General features: G+C 38.3%; 1 protein-coding gene across 9 annotated transcripts in view; it reads left to right on the forward strand.

The window, feature by feature from the left end:
• Positions 1–4,187: 4,187 nt before the first annotated feature.
• si:zfos-2326c3.2 (mitogen-activated protein kinase kinase kinase kinase 4) overlaps positions 4,188–17,243 on the forward strand; it is a 58,956-nt gene continuing 45,900 nt past the window's right edge. For 7 of the 9 annotated variants that reach the window (XR_010915438.1, XM_067519356.1, XM_067519358.1 and 4 more), the window contains exons 1-3: positions 4,188–4,364; positions 5,165–5,230; positions 16,631–16,687. Coding sequence is in view for 8 of the 9 variants with exons in the window: in XM_067519356.1 (XP_067375457.1) it covers positions 4,308–4,364; positions 5,165–5,230; positions 16,631–16,687 (180 nt within the window). In the remaining variant the exon portion in view is untranslated. The remainder of the gene's footprint in view (positions 4,365–5,164; positions 5,231–16,630; positions 16,688–17,243) is intronic. The other 2 variants (XM_067519360.1, XM_067519361.1) reach the window with 1 other exon arrangement.

Raw genomic sequence — 17,243 nt, forward strand, 5'->3', positions numbered from 1 at the left:
TCGTCAAACAACGATCTCCGTAGTGAAGTTTGCCAGTTTCGAGTAAGATCGCCTCTACAGTCATACAGAAAGAAAGAAATGATGGAGATGTAGAGTTAGGCAGACAAATGACCTCTATCACTTTGGAATTTTATTATTCGATTCTTTCACAGAATGTTGTCTTGTTTAGGTTGGACACGAGTCCAGAAATGTGTGTGCATGAGTGTATGTGTGTCGGTGTATGTGTGTTTGCAGGCAGCTGACCCTGGTGTGAACAGGGCCACTTTGTGAGACCACAGAGAGCCCATTCTTCACTGCAACACAAACACACACACACACACACACACACACACACACACACAGCCATCCTCTCTCACCCTTTAATTTGTTACATTCACTTTCACACACAAATACAAACATGGAGGGTGCAAGAGAGTCACTTGCCGGCCTTCTCGCATTTCTCTGCACTCACACTGACAAACACAAGTAGCATAGTCTTGCTTTTTCTGTTTCTGACCAATCGCAGACACACACCCAACACACAATGAGTCCGACCACATAAAAATCCTTGTTTCACTGTGCTGACTGTGAGTCACTGGTTCAGTCTGGAATTTGAAGCTCCACCTTTCTGATACATTTCTCGTTTAAAAAAGTAATAAGGGCAAATAAATAGTGTAGTAAAAATCACTGAGTGGAGATATTTTGAAAGTAATCGAAAGAATAACTTATTATTCTTTTCGTTATTTTGTTGTAAGCTATTTGTGTTTTGAATTCAAAATACTACAATACCCTTTGAATATTTTTCATGTAGTATCTGTTGTAGAAATACAGTAAAACTACTACTAAACTGCTAATGTTACAAATAGATATACTAGAAACACTTAAGTCTGTCATATCTTGATGCCAAAACAATGTGACAATATGAAACAGGTTGCTCAAAGTAGATAAACTGCAGATTGACCTGGACATTATCACACAAAGATGCAGCTATTAAGACTCCTACCGTAACATAAAATAAAAATAAAATATTGAGGAAGGACAAGGTGAAGATTGGATTTGGATCTGCCAGGCAGCCAAAAACAAAACCCCAAATTAATTTAGCATATATTTGTATTTGCAAATAAGTTGCTGCCATGTTTACCACATATTTTACTGTATGTATACACAGTGTCTGTAAAATCACCATAGCAACTTAAAAGGATTTTGTATGTCACAAGAAGCATGGGTGGTCTGAGAAACACCTGTTGAAATTCACCCCCTTTAGCACCAGGCAGTAAAATGGCAGATACAGTCTCTTACAAAGATGCCACATTGGCAGCTGGTGATAATATCTTTCATTTTAATCTGTCAAAAATGCTAGATTACAACTTTGCAAACTCTTTCAGAACAGTGTTAACATGCTTCTTAAAGTTAGTGAGTCTTTTGGCAGTGGCAGCATCGTCCAGGTAGTGAGTGTGGCTCAGTACCTGGACGATGGTGACCCTGAACTCACAGGATAAGCTGAAAGACCCAAAAAACATAAAAAATTTGGTGTGGCAGAGCATGGGAAGCGGGTAAGACTGGATGATCTCATGGAGAAAGAAAGAGCAGATGAATACCACCACTTTTCTAAAGTAGCAGAGAAATGGGTCTTTAAAAGAGTGAGTGATATGTTCAGGCAGGTGCAGAACACAACTGCTGCATGACTCTACAGCTGCCAGTAACAGGTAAAGAGAAGGAGAAGTGTCTACTGTGCGTGGACCAAGACCAACTAAGATGCAACTCAGAGAAGAGAAGTGAGCAAATTGATTTTTTTTAACCTTTATTTAACCAGATAAACCCCATTTCAAATTGAGATCTCATTTACAAGGGCGACCTGGCCAAGAGGTCAGCAGCACACGTAATAGAAAATGTATATAGTTTTAAGTACATATTACAAACAATTCGTTGGAATAAAAAAATAATTTAGATATTGCATAATTTTTTCATTAAAAAATACAGTAGTTGAGGACAGGGTAATCATTTCGGACAGACCGAATGCTCGCTTCCCTTTTTGAGTTTCAGTCGCACGAACGTAAAGCATAATAACTTTTGGTTCCTTGTAGAAGAGTGTACAGAACCAAATCAAGAAAAGCCTTAGAAACCAGCATTATCCAGTGACTATACCAGGTAGTTAAAGTAGTTCTTAATAATGGTGTCCATTTGAATTTGTATGGAAGTCCCTTAAGGAAGCCCTTAAGCCCCCCCCCCATTCCTTTTTTTTTTCCACAACATGAATGGAAACGGTGCTATGGTCAGTGAATACTTTGTACTTGTATTTGGTAACAATGGGCCTCTAGAAGCAGAATGTGGAAATATTGGTCTTTTTTTGCCTTTTCATGATGACAGCATCAATATGACAAATATAAGAAAAGATTACATCAACCTTTATTGAGCCACAGCAGGGAAATTCACTCATTAAGCAGTTCACAGGAATAGTATAAAGTGCAAAAAGCATTTTTAAGGTAATTACAAAAATTGAAAGGTAGAAAATACAATGCATATCCAAAAGCATCTATAAACTAACACACAGCCAAGAGACAGTACACAGTATTCAAGCATGATCAGATCAGATCCGACCTGCGTTAATGCTCCTTCCTACACTGACGATCTATAAGTCTGCCGCTGAAGGAGGTGCACAGAGTCTCCACTGTGTGACTCAGTGGGTGAGAGGTATTGTCCATCTATCCACAGCTATTGTCAGTTTTGCAAACATCCTCCTCTCAACCACCTACTCCACAGAGTCCAGTGGGCAGCCCAGGACAGAGCTGACCCTCCTTACCAGCCTATTCACTCTCTTCCTGTCCTGGTCAATGCTGCCCGAACCCCAGCAATATGACTTGTTGTTGAGGTCTGTCAACAGGAACCGCTACCTGAGATACGCACCGATAACTTGTCCTATCCCCATCAATCAAAGAATGAGAAACAACAAAACGGGCGTTGTTCTTGTTCATTGATTCTGTATTTGTGTATTTTGTATTTTCAATATGGAACGCAAGGAAAGGGTGCCAGTTAGGGCTGCAAATTATTACTATTATTTAAAAATTTTATTTTCTTAAGGGCTTGCAACAGCGCCCTGTCCAGCAGGTGGCGCTCTAGACTACCACCTACTTGGCCTTTAACAAGAGCTGGCACATGTCCACTTAGTAACTCATAATATTGAGAAAGTGTCTCATTATTTTGACTTGCTTACTCATTGTATTGAGATTGCTCAGTGGTAGAGCATTGGGTTGGGACACAGTAGGCCGCAGGTTCGAATCCCGCCTTACCAGGTGTGTCCCTGCCCAGCCACCAAGGGCAACCTTGGTGCCGATCCCAAGCCCAGATAAAAAAGGGAGGGTTGTGGCAGGAAGGGGATCCAGCATCAAAACACATGCCAAACATCTGGACAGGAACATGTTCTGCTGTGGCGACCCCTGAAGGGACAAGCTGAAAGCTGTTGATCTTTTGAAGTCATTATATTGAGAACCCTAACCCATAAAGTATGACATTATTTTTGACTTAGCAACGCGCAATATTGATAAAAGTATCTCATTATTTGGACTTAGCAACTCAAACTATTGAGAAACTATCTCATTATTTTGACTTAGTAAGTCATTATTTTTGACTTAGAAACTCATAATTTTGACTTAGTAACTCATAATTTTGAATTTGTAACTGACTTTGACTTAGAGTCTCTAATAATTTTGAGATACAGGATCACGATATTTCCCCCCCCCGGTGGCGGAAACAGGCTGACACATTGTTGCACGTCAAGCTGTCGGACAAATCATTTCTGAAGAGAAAAACTCAGCATCTGGGTCAAAAGTAACGGAATCAATGCAACCGGAAACAGGCTGCTGGTAATTTCATAATTAATCAAAAAAAGCCAGAGTGAGACTTGAGTAAGATAACAACAACAACAACAACAACAACAATAATAATAATAGTAATAATAATAATAATCATCATCATCATACGTTTTTGAAAAGTAAATCCAAAAACTGCTAAAACCGGAATGACATTTAGTCACACACCTAAAGGTCAATATTATAAAACCAATTCTGATGATATATGTATTTCTATTAAATTCCAAATAAGTTCTCTCTTATCATTATCTTATCATTAGTTTTTCCAATAATATTTTACAATCGAGGCATTTATTCTGAAATGTGCGACCGGAAGTGAATGCTTAACTCCAGCTTGTCGCCACTAGCTAAACTTCAGAATGGACCCGAGAAGAGAAAAACCCGTTAGTTTGTAGAAGCGAAACGGTGGCCGCCCATGTCTTGTCCACAAATAACATAACGTTGACAAAGTTATTGACAGCAATGTCGAGAGAAAACACAACTCGAAGTTTGGACAGCATAGACCTCGCTGCTTTAAGAGTAAGTAATACGTTGACTATATATTGAAATGTTGGAAGTAATTTAAACCCTGCGATGTGGTGGGTGTTGCTTGAAAGTTAACGGTAACGTTACTGTTAGCGTTTACAAACCTAGTCAGCATTCAGTTATTATTATTTTTTTGCACCACTCACTTTTTTGTAACGTGAAAGCAACTTTTGTCGTGTACTAACTAACTCGTCGTGGGCAACACATCGACTGCTTTAGCTCATGCTTTCTGTCCGCACTGTGTCCCGTTTAAGTTTACAAGCGACAGTGTTTACACACAGGGTTTTCATCTGCTCGACTTTGGGGAAAGTTGACAAGCAACCATGCAACAAGTGGTCGACATCAAAAAAACCCCACTAGGATTAACTCTCAGTATTAAATGATTAAAAAAAAAAAAAAAACAAGCATTGGGATTATTTGACATTGTTATTTTAACATACTATACTTACTATAGATACTTTAAGGCTACTTTGGGTTTATGTTAAGTTGCTTTTGGTAAAGAATCTGTTATTATTGATAATTAATACAGTGTCCTAGTAACACTCTTAGTCTCCATCTCCTTATAACACTGCATTGTCCAACCCCAGTGTGCCCTTACTACTGAGTACATAAAGTTGTTTGTCCTAGTTTTATTTGGCATTAACTTGTTGCATTATGTCTTTGCAGAAATGTAAAATTCCCTTCACTGTGTTGTCCCACAGTCTATGCAGCCTGTTCAGTTTGCTACTTCAGGTCGCTTCACCCACTCACACAAACCCTGTTTTCTTTATCTTGACCGTGTTATGGTTTTCTAGGATCCTGCTGGTATCTTTGAGTTGGTGGAGGTGGTTGGAAATGGAACCTATGGTCAGGTGTACAAGGTGAGTACTCCCCCTATAATGCTTCCTGTCTACTTTTCAAATTCAGTGGGTGTTTGTTGCAAGCATGGGGATGTACAGAAATCATCTCTGCATATAGTGATAGTTATTTGAGTCTATAGTCATGTTTCCATATAACTATATATAAAAAAGTTGATGCACTTTTTTTAGTAACCCTGTCACATGAAAGCAGTTTTAATTACAGTATCTGACATGTGACTTCTTGTAAAAGTCATTATGGCAACTTGTAGTCAGTTAGGAGGAAAAAGAAGACATTTTCACTTGACTGGTGTAGATGTTAAATAGCACGCACAACACACACACACACACACACACACACACACACACACACACACACACAGTAATAGCATCTGCAACATCTTTAAAGGACCCAGGGTGGGGTTTACTTCCTTATCGTAATATCTGTTTGCGAATATGTGTGTCTATGTGGTTTGTGGTTACGGGAGGTGTGTATTCCAATTTAGGCTGGTGCAGCTGTTTATGCCTTAGGTTCACACACTTTTTCTATACCACAAATGCTATGTGACTTTGAGCATATGGACTAGTTTTGGTTGTGAAAATCAGCAGGAGGTCCACTTGGTTGAAGATTGAAGTAAAGATTCAGGCCCTTTAGTATTTAATACCTCATTGCTACTCCTTACTGAGATGTACATTAGTGGAACAGTTTGACCACCAGCTTGCATTCAATATCAATGAATTCTAAAGGTAAGTTGAAATGAAAATACTCATGTTAAAAAACCCTGAAATGATATATCATCACAGTTTTCACACCACTGATCTAAAGTGCAAGCAACACTTTTAAAATAGTGAGAACATTTTCATAGGGTTGGCCCAATACAGGCCAGTCCTGAGTTTATTTAAAAAGTAATATTTTATGCCGCTGTTGTCTAGAATAATAGCCACCCACTAGCTCTGACCCTGCTGCTTCATGCTAATGCTGCAGATACACTGCCCAAACAAAAAAAAGTTAAAAGCTCTGATTTTATTGGACCACCTTTAGATTTGATTATGGGATGCATTTGCATGCATTTGCCAAGAGCTTGTATTGCTGATGGGAGAGTAGGAACACTGCGTAAAAGTCTTCTCCAGTGGGGTAAAGGTCTGGACTCTGTGGTGGCCAACTCAGTTTTATTTGTTTCAGTGAACTTCTTTGTTGTTTTCTTTCCTTGATGTAGGCCAATAATTTGATCTTTTCCACGACCACGCTATCTGTCCTCCAACATGGTTGATGAGAAGCTACACTTTGTATCATTTACGGGGGAATAACGTGTATTAATCACTGCAGGAATTATCCAGTGGAAGGCTTGTTTAAATCCAGGTGGTGACTTTTTTTTATTTTTTGGCCAGGAAGTGTGGGTTTTTATTCAAGCAGCCAAACTGAAAAATTGTTCAAAGAAACACTCAACTTGACAGAAACTCCCCAGAGGAAACAGCATGCTGAAATAAAAAAAAAAAATTTGCGTCCTGAACACATCCGCTTTTTTTCACTGTGGAAAGTTTGATCCTGTGTGTGCAACAGCTGACCTGTTTGCTCTACAGAAAACAACTTAGGCCCGTAAGGCTATAGTAGGATCACAAGTCCACAGCAGAAGATATTTAAATAATTATTGAAGTTACCAAAGCTGTGTGTATAAAAAAAAAAAAAAAAGAAAGGCACTTCTCCTGTCGGTCTGGAGAAATATTCATTTTGTTGCAGTCACATCAACTTAGTAAGGAAACAGCTATAGCCTACATTTGTTTGGTCAGAGTGTGACGATGTCTGAGTCATAATAACTCAATCCTCAGTGTATCAAGTGAAGGAGTACTTGCCAGACTGGGCCGCATTTATAATGATTGTGATTTATTTCAGCCTCAGAATTGGTCAGTTCTCCTCCAGCTGAAAGTTCTACAGCAGGTACCAACCACCTTGTCTCTCTTGTGCGAGCGGCAGCTGGAGTGGCCAATCAGATTTTGAGGATGGCCATGGCCACCCCAGGCCACCTCCCGGGATCTACCCCTGGATATTTGGCAAGGTTCAGCTCCAGTGCAATTTGACATGCAGGAAGCTGCTCTGGGTCACAAACTGACTGCAGCATTTTAATTTCTGTTTGTTAATTGATTGAGGAAAACGTACCTAAGTTAGGAACATCACAGGTGGCAACCATATTGATTAAAATACAGTAAATGCAAACATTAATGTTACCTTGTTATGGCACCACTCTGTGGACTACTAGTACTACTACTACTACTACTACTACTATTACTACTACGACTAATAGTACTGGAAGTATTGACATTGCTATATTGTGGTTAAATAGTTCAGTTTTAAAGTGAAACATTACAGAGACATTACAGAAAACTTTCCAAATACTGTCCTATCTCTTCTCTTTACCCATTGTTATTTTATCTCTCAATTTTGCAATGGAGAAATGCAAAGAATCTCCATTGATAAATTTTAACAATCAAGTTACTTGAGTTTCTTGAGTAATAGTTTCAACCATGGTATGAACTAAGACAAAGGGTTAAATGGTTAGGGATAGAGAATGAATGAGGTCTCTGGATCGTCCTCAGAAATGTGTGTCAATTTGTGTGAGACAGAAGGTGAGTGTGTGTCATGATTGTCATTTCCTGAAAGAGGAAATGTTGCAGGAGATACACAGGACAGAAAGGCCTGTCTGGGCTTTTAGACAGGCTGCTTTTACACAAGGGTCAAAAATCCCAAATTTAATTTTCAGCTTCACAGTAATTGATGCTTTAAAAAGACGGAAACTAATAAGGGAAAGTTGATGAATGATGATCAGTTTCATGTCAGGAGAACACAACTTTTTTGGGAAGCAATAATTCTAAGGTAAAGGACCCACTAACAAAAGTAATTTAGATCTTTATTTAATATGTTTTGTGAAGAAGTAAAACTTTTCACAATAATAAATATGTGTAGCATTTTCCAAAGTCATAGTTGCCCTCTCAAATCCTCTTTTAGCTTCGTTTCTAGTTGCAAAGTCTCACCCCTTTAAAGCACGTCTAGCCGATTAGCTGTAAATAATTGCTGATTTGGTTGACTTTGTGGTTCGCTGTCTCTGTCAATTATTTTAATCATGATTTTCTCCATTATGTGCATGTTGGTTTATTCTGCCTCATAAAAAAATGTACAAGCAAAGTTATAATATGTCAATTCTGTGCATGCTAACACACAGCTAAGTATGTAGACATTGATGAGGACTGTGATAAGGACCATGTAAATCTGTTCCCACAAAAGCACTTTCTAATTGTGTGTGTGTGTGTGTGTAAAACAGGTCTATGGGAAACCAGGACAGGAACAGGGCCTATAGAACAATGACATGCAGTTACACATACCCACACGCCCAAGGGAAAACACTTGATTGTGTATTGTCATGAGTGATAGAGATGCCAATGAAATATCTGGGCTTTTCCGCTTTTTTAATGTGCTGCATTTGTTGCATATGACATTGCTTTCTAAGCATTTAGCAATGGGAATCCAGCACAAATCTTGCCTCTGAACTTAAAACCTCTGTAATACTGTAAAGCACATATTAGAAATTAAGCGGGCACATCAGAGGGCAGCAAGTTATACTTATTGCACTGATGTGTCATTATTACGGCTTGATAAAGGAAAACATACATTTAGTCATTTATTCATGCGCATGTATTTTATTATACTGTTGTGCAGTGAAGGAGGAAGTGCTCCAATAGTTTATTTTAGTAAAGATAGCATTGCCTCAGTGTAAAAAGTCATGTATTCAAAATAGTGCGAAAGTACTACTAATACTTTTAGGTACCAGAAGTAGATATATTTTTTAAAAGTAAAAGTATTGTCTGTATGCAGTTGTGATGATCATATGTTTTGAATCCAATAATCATATTGTAAAAAATTAAAACAAAATTGTACTGTTGTGTAAATACTGGTAGACTAAACTAAAAGCAACAAACAGAAAAACAGAGAAATTGTTTTTGTGAGACCTAAAGCTTATTAGCAAGGTTAAAAAACAGAGCTAGATGAGGTCCGTCGATCAAGAAAGCACAGTCAGGCAGCAGGTGAAAACACATTAAAAAACAGGCTTTTCTCCAACATAGTCTATGGTAAATTTGTGCTGAATAGCTCTTCTTTCTCGAGTGCTGAGAGCAGGTTCAACAGAGAGATGGAGCAGGAGTCTTTGTGACAGTGTTTACATCCACACAGTAATAGGCACCTTGTTGAAGTCTTCTGTAAACTACACTAATCCACTGACTGCTGCTTTGTGAAATGGCATTTAGTGCAACTTAAGTTAGTTATGCTCCAAATTGAAGCCTTACAGCTGACCAGTGTCTATCATCATGAGTTAATTGCTGGGTGATTGTTTAATTTTGCCATGACTCATGTTGCTGAGAGTACAGCGTGTATTTTTTAAATTCACGGTCTGTTAGTAGTCTGAGATCATATCAATCAAACCGCAATTTCAGTGAGAACAGAGCGATAACAGAGATTTTAAAGAAGACTGTGAATATTGTCGGGACATCATTTATGCACAAAACAAGGAAATTCATAGGGTTGTATATGAGTGAAGTTTAAGGACATGCTGGAAAGAGAAGTACAGTACAGAGGGAGGCAGTTTTAAAACCAAGCGACGTCTTGTACAAAGGGTTTTTTTTCTTTTTAGTTGTCTGCTCTTGTAATCATGCAAGCCCACTTTCATAGCCTTTTAGACGAGTCAAATGCTGGTTGTGTAAATGTCAATTACATTTCTATTAACATTTAATACATTTTCAGCACTGTATTCTGGTGACATTCAGTGGATTTATAGTATGTCACTGTAGGGGTCTTATTTGATCGGTAAGTGGCTAATGAATACTGCAAACACCCTAATAGTTCATAACAGTTTGGAGAGTATGAATGCAGCTACAGTTCCTTGATTTCCCCAAGAGGTTCTTAGAAAAGTGCAGGTAGTCAAAAAGGGAAGTGGCAGCACTGATTCACAAAATGACTTGTATCCAATTGATGAAGAACACATGCACATTAGTACTGTGATAAAGAATGTATTTAGTGCAGTAGTGGTCACATGCAAGTAGTGTGCTTTCACTAGGTGTATAGCTTCAGGACAAAGACATCTTCACTAAGAAACTGAAATTCTTGGCTTTTTAGGAAATGCAAGAAAAGGTTTTATTAAAATCTCAATAGTTAGCCCTGGGTTATTAGCTAACAGACACAACCTAATGTTACTGAATTGCTTTATTGGACTAATGAGGCATCACTATGAGACATTTACTGTCCATGCTTTTCTCACTTAACATAGTCATCATTCTCACAAACATACACAGGGCGTTTCCCTGTTTGCAAAAGAAACTTCCCTTCCCTGCAAGCCACTACTCTGTGTGTGTGTGTGCGTCTGTTGGTCTGTGTGTGTTTAAAAAAAAAAAAAAAGTCAGACTTCAAAAAATTGTTACAGTCACTGCTGATGCAACACTTTTCGGTTACATTGTTAGTAACACTCCCAAAAAATTACACCAGCTGCATTTTTTTTGCTTTATCAGTTCATAGTTGCTACTGTGTAACTAATTTACATCAAACTTGAGTGAAGTTTGAAATATCAAACTCATCGATGTTGGTAAACAATAGTGGATGTCTTAATGTTTCTCAGTAACTTTTACCACTATGTTAAAACTTCATGGATCACAGAATACAGCCATAAAACAGTGCTATACTGTTTCCAGCATGAATCACTTGCACTTCCTCAAATGTACTGCTTTTCAATGCCGTCACCTCACTTTCAGTTATCCACACATTATCATTCCACAGATGAAAATGTAAAAAAAAAACTCCAAGTGTAGATTTTGAGCAACTTCTGGTGAGTGTGAATCATAAGGTTCACGGGGAATCATTTCGTGTTGCTCCTGGTGGTTCATTGCCTTGCTTGGCAGAGCTGTTGCCACTGGTGGTTCCATGTATGTGTATGTGTAAATGGGTGACATAAAAGCAGCATTGTAAAAAGCTTTGGATACTGAGAAGGTAAAAATATACAAATTTGAAAGAAATAATGTCTTATTGTGAAGCTAAGAGATGCTGGGTGGTAGTTTAAGAAAACAGGAGAGGCAGACATAGAAAATCCTCCAAAATACAGTAGTTGTGTTTGTAAGAGGTAAAACAAAGAGAATGGGGAGAGACAAATAAAAAAGGGAGAGGGAGGAAAGTTAGAAAAGTGAAAAGTGAAGGCAAAGGAAGGAAGGCAGACGTGAAAGGCAAAGGGACAGAGGAGCGGAGGAAGGAAGAGGGGGAGAGACAGATGAAAACCAGAGAGAGAAAAGAGGCAAGCAGCCTCCCATGTGCATTGGAGCTATGGTTCATGGTATTTACCCATGGGTGTGTGCGTGAGAGAGAGACCAGTGAGACTTTGGGAAAGCCCACTGCTTAGAATATGATCAGAGGCGTCTGGCCTCTTTACTGTATTTTCTAAATGCCAAAACTATAATTTAGGACACACTAGAGACTCCGTAAACTTTGGGAATTTTGTCATCTCAAAACCTAAGGCCAGATTGTTTAACAGTGATAATGTAATCTGGGTTATTTTGCCTGATAATAAAAATTCCCTCCTGAGCCACACAGGACATTACACTTGGGTCATTCTACAGACTGAGGAATACACCACATGATGTAAAACATCCTTAATTTGTAACATTAATGGATTTCCTCTCTGATACATAATATAACATCTGTAATCTGACTTCACACCTTATATTTATTAAGCTAATTGGTCCAAAAACTGAAGGGCAATTATTTGGAATAGCAACATCTGCCAGTGTCTCTCATCAGCCTAACTGTGATATGAGGATTTTACTGTGTAGCAAGTCATACTAGAAGCACAGTTTAGTACTTGTATTTGTTAGTCATATCAGCAAGTATTTAAATCTAAATGATTGTATTCCATCTGGGAAAAAGTTGTATTGGGACATTCCTACTGAAGACATCCATCCATCCATCATCTGCACTCGCTTATCCAGGTCAGGGTCTGAGAGGGCTGGAGCCTATCCCAGCTGTGTGTGTGTGTGTGTGTGTGTTTCTCAGGGCCAACACAGAGACAAATACACATACTGAAACCCATTCACACTCACATTGACATCTCCGAAAAATTTAGAGTGACCAATTAATATAACATGCATGTCTTTGGACAGTAGGAGGAAACCGAAGTACCCAGAGGAAACCGAGGCAAACAAAGGCACAACATACAAACTTCTTACAGAAAGGCTGCAGCCGGCAGGGGAATTTAAAGTGGGACCTTCTAGCTTCGAGGTGGCAGCATTAACCACTCCACCACTGTACTTCACCACGGAAGATGTTTTTTTTTTCTGATGTTGTATATTGGTGAAGGAACTGCACCTGCTAGTTAACAGCTAGCTGGTGATTTGTTCCCTGACATTTTTTCCCTAATTTGAAAGGTACTTTCCTCAAAAGTCAGTAGAGACTAACGGTACTTCTAATTACTTGTTGGTAATTGGTTTCTGACATTTTCTCCATAAAACCTTTTGTGAGAGGTCAATGTTGCTTCAGTAGCCTGTTCTGCTGCCACCAGGTGGCGGAGAATGGCCAGCTGAAGAACTCGTCCAGGATTAGCTTCTGTAGCCATCAGAAAATGATCATCTAAACTTTATTTAAAATCAGACCACATCAAATAGTTAATTAAAATTGCCTTATATTAAAGAGGGTGGAATCTCCCTGAGGTGCTCTGATTTATACAGAACACACACACTCGCACGCACACAAAGACACATTACTGTTTCAGTTCTTTTTATATGACAGTAAGAGACTGAGTTATTATTGAGCCTTTACAGCATTATACTCAGTATAATGGAAACCAGTCTAGTCCTTTTGACCCTGTGGTGCCAGCCAGTGAAGGTTCCATCTGAATCTAATCGAAAAAATGGCTTTCTTCCTCCTAACAAAACGCATACATGCAGACAAGCACACAGACACAAACATGCATCCTTTAAATGACATTATTCCTTCATGTAGTTTGGTAAAGTTCTGTTTATTCAAGCATGAAATACACATATGTGACTAACAGACTGTTTGTTAAAGAACAGATAAAAGACAGAAAGCAGTAGTGGGAGAAAGACAGATAGGGAGACAGAAACAGGTGTGAAAAAGAAACTGGATACAGCGCCTTGCAAAAGTATTCATACCCCTTAAACCTTATTACATTTTTCACGTTACAACCACAAACGTAAATGTATTTTATTTGGATTTCATGTGATAGACCAAAACAAAGTAGTACATAAGTGGTGAAGTTAAAGGAAATGATAAATGGGCCGTTTTTACAAATAAATATCTGGAAAGTATGGCCTGCATTTGTATTCAGCCCCCTTCACTCTGATACCACTAACTCAAATCCAGTGGAACCAGTTGCCTTCAGAAGTCACCTAATTAATCATTTCCACCTGTATGTAATTTAATCTCAGTATAAATGCAGCTGTTCTGTGAAGCCCTCAGAGGTTTGTTAGAGAACATTAGTGAACAAACAGCATCATGAAGTCCAAGGAACACACCAGTGACAGGTCGGGCATGGTAACTTTGGAGATCCGCAGCACAGGTGGGACAATCTGTAAACAGGACAACTATTAGTTATGCACTATACAAACTGGGCTTTATGGAAGAATGGTAAGAACAAAGCCATTATTGAAAGAAAGACGTAAGAAATCCCTTCAAGCCATGTGAGGGACACAGCAAACATCTGGAAGAAGGTTCTCTGGTCAGATGAGACCAAAATGGAACTTTTTGACCTGAATGCAAAATGCTATGTGTGGCTGAAAGCTAACACTGCACATCACCCAGAACACACCATCCCCACCGTGAAGCATGGTGGTGGCAGCATCATGTTGTGGGGATGCTTTTCTTCAGCAGGGACAGGGAAGCTGGTCAGAGTTGATGGGAAGATGGATGAAGCCAAATACAGGACAATCTTAGAAGGAAACCTGTTAGATTCTGCAAAAGACTTTGGGGAGGGGGTTCACCTTCCAGCAGGACAACAACCCTAAACATACAGCCAGAGCTACAATGGAATAGTTTAGTTAGGATTAGGTCTAAATATTAGTGTCTGAATATAAATGCAAAATGAAAACCATTTATCACTTTCCTTTCATTTCACAATTATGTACTACTTTGTACTGGTTTTTCACATAAAATCCCCAAAAAATACATTTACATTTGTGATTGTGACATGACAAAATGTGCAAAACGTTCAAAAGGTATTAATACTTTTGCAATACACAATAGACTAAAAGATAGATGTCTCCTCTCATTTGTTTCCCTGCTGTCTACATTGTAAATGTCTCTCTTGTTTCTAATACACTTATGTATGAATATATTTTAACAGCCTTTTCACTAACACTATTCGTAGTGTTTGTTAATCTGTCACTGCATGTGTGCGATTGTCAGAGTGGATACAATGAACACATATTAAAAAAAAGGTATTTGGATTGTCATTTATTTTTGTATGTATTTGATTTCTAGCTCTTTGGATTTCCCTAATGTCTGATTCATTGGTCTTTAACGTCAAAAAGTGTGCATGTTTTCTGCAATTAGCTCTAGTGGAGGGCAGAGAGCCCCTTGAGTGTGTATGTGCGTGTAAGTGCTGCATATTGTTTATAAGCAGCCTGGTTGAGAGCAGAGGAGTTCACATTTGTAAACTGCGGTTGGGCCAGACACCATTACGTCTGAAGGGACAGGAAGGCTGTTTCCTTATTTATCATAGTCTGGCCAGTGGCTGCATGTTTGTTACAATTCTTTGCAATTACACACAATTTCTTTTCCTTGGGGACAGATTTAAGGCCAGAATTAATATAGGTCACTGAGTATGTTTCATTACTGCTAGGTCAGCAATATTTTGATAAAAACGTGTTGGGAACATGTCAAAGTTCATCCACTGGTTGCAAGAATTTGCCTACCCTTCAGTTTTTAGGGCTGAAACATTCACATGTTTGGTTGATGAACAAAATGTTCAATATAATCAAATTAACAATACAAATAGGGATGCAGTATCTCTTGCTTCCACTTAAATTGTGAAACATTATACTGTATATAACATTTCATCAGTGGTTAACTGTCATCCATTAGCTACTACCTTGACTTGTGAGCTAGAGCAACTTTGGTTACTCTCATCATTTTTATGTGTATGTAATGTTGTTGTATTATTAGATTGTGATTCGTGTCACATTTTGTCATTTTCAGTCTTAAAAGAAGACAGAAATCTTATTTTACCTTTCAGTCTCCTAAGTGTTAACTGTTGTTTTTAAAGAGACTTTCAAATATTAGGCTGGGCATGGAGACATTCTCCAGACTGTTGCTAAACCTCCATAATTAAAATATCACACTTTGAAACATTTTGCATCCTGACAGAACAGTACTTTGTTTATTGTTGGGTTGGACAGACAACGTAGAAGTAGGTTTAAAGAGCCTGACACCAACAGAAGATTGGTTTAATAGTAACTGATTTAATGGAAGTTTTAAAAATGCCTGTCATTTAACTCTAGGAACTCCTGATGGCATCTCTGATGTTGAAATGGTTGATGTAGACACCCAAATTGCACCACCCTACTAGCCTCCATGGCCTTAATGGAGAAATTCTATGAGTAATATTTCCCTGAGAAAAAGCTGCAGACTTAGTTCCAGTATAAATAACAAAACACAAATAGTGGTTTGGGGGTTTTGTTTTTAAGCTTTTCATCCATCTTTGTCTAACACTTTTTCTCTAGGCCTACAGCATACTGTACCTCAATATTAGCTGACTGGTTGAGTAGAGTGGGATTTGTCATGGCCTTTGCTACACACACAGGCTCAGAACGTGGTCATACATCACAGCTTAAAAGTTCATAGAGTAGCTACTCTAGTATCTTGTCAGCTTTTTGACTCATGACAAGGTTTTAAATTTTTCACCTGACTACACTTTACAGCTCCGGCTCTAACTCACTCCTCTCTCTCATCTTGCAGCTTGTCTTGTTCTGTCTAAATGTTCTCATGAAAAAATGAAATGATGTAGCCATAGTTGTGTCTCCCTTATTAATAATGATAACACAATTCAAGTATTCATTTCAACACACATATTCTAAGTTGTGTTTTCATTATTTGGTCATTGGTCAGGTCATTATTTGTTACCAAATCTTTTACATTTCGACCCTGCCTGTCTTTTCCTTTTACAAAGCTGCAGTGAGTTAATAAATAAGAGCGTTTGAAAAATACAGACCTAAACCCCACAGACTGTGTTTGTTTTGCTACACTCCTCCCTCTTTCTTTTTTACACAGGAACATACTCGTTAGCTTTATATCAGGCCATTCTACTGATTTTATTCAATCATATTTGATGATATTACATCTGGTGGTATTACATTATGTGTGACAGTTCTCCTTATCTATCCCAACAGGGTCGTCATGTCAAAACAGGACAACTGGCAGCTATCAAAGTCATGGAAGTCACAGAGGTAAAAGCACATTATATTGATTAACACACAAATTATTTTTGTCTCTATCGCCACTGTCAACTTATTTGTTCCTATTCTGCTGCTCATGTTTGTTTAATGTTAGAGTGAAACTTCTGGTACTGTTGAAATTAATGACACCTGAACTTGAAGATAATCATTCTGTCAATGTGAATTTCATATGACAAACGTTTTTTGTACACATGACACCCACATGAGAATATTACAGCAAGCTAAGCTGGTTCAGGCCCATGTGACAAGCCCAAGAATCCTCGAACATGGAAATGAACAACGTTATTAAATGTTGATTTGAAATCAAATTAACATTTAATTGCATGTTATTTCTGATGTTGTGAAAGCATCTTCTATTTGCTGCGGATATATCAGTGAACACTTTTTTCATTAACTGTGACATGAAGACAGATAATGTAAGATTACTTGCTGAAGTCACAGGGTTTATAGTTTGAACATAGATGGAAAACAGAGATGTGCATTATGCTGATCCATTCATATTACTGATGAATACTTGGGTCGCTTTATTTGGTTGTAAATATAGTAG

Source organism: Channa argus, chromosome 10 (assembly GCF_033026475.1).
Source record: "Channa argus isolate prfri chromosome 10, Channa argus male v1.0, whole genome shotgun sequence".
Taxonomy (NCBI): domain Eukaryota; kingdom Metazoa; phylum Chordata; class Actinopteri; order Anabantiformes; family Channidae; genus Channa; species Channa argus.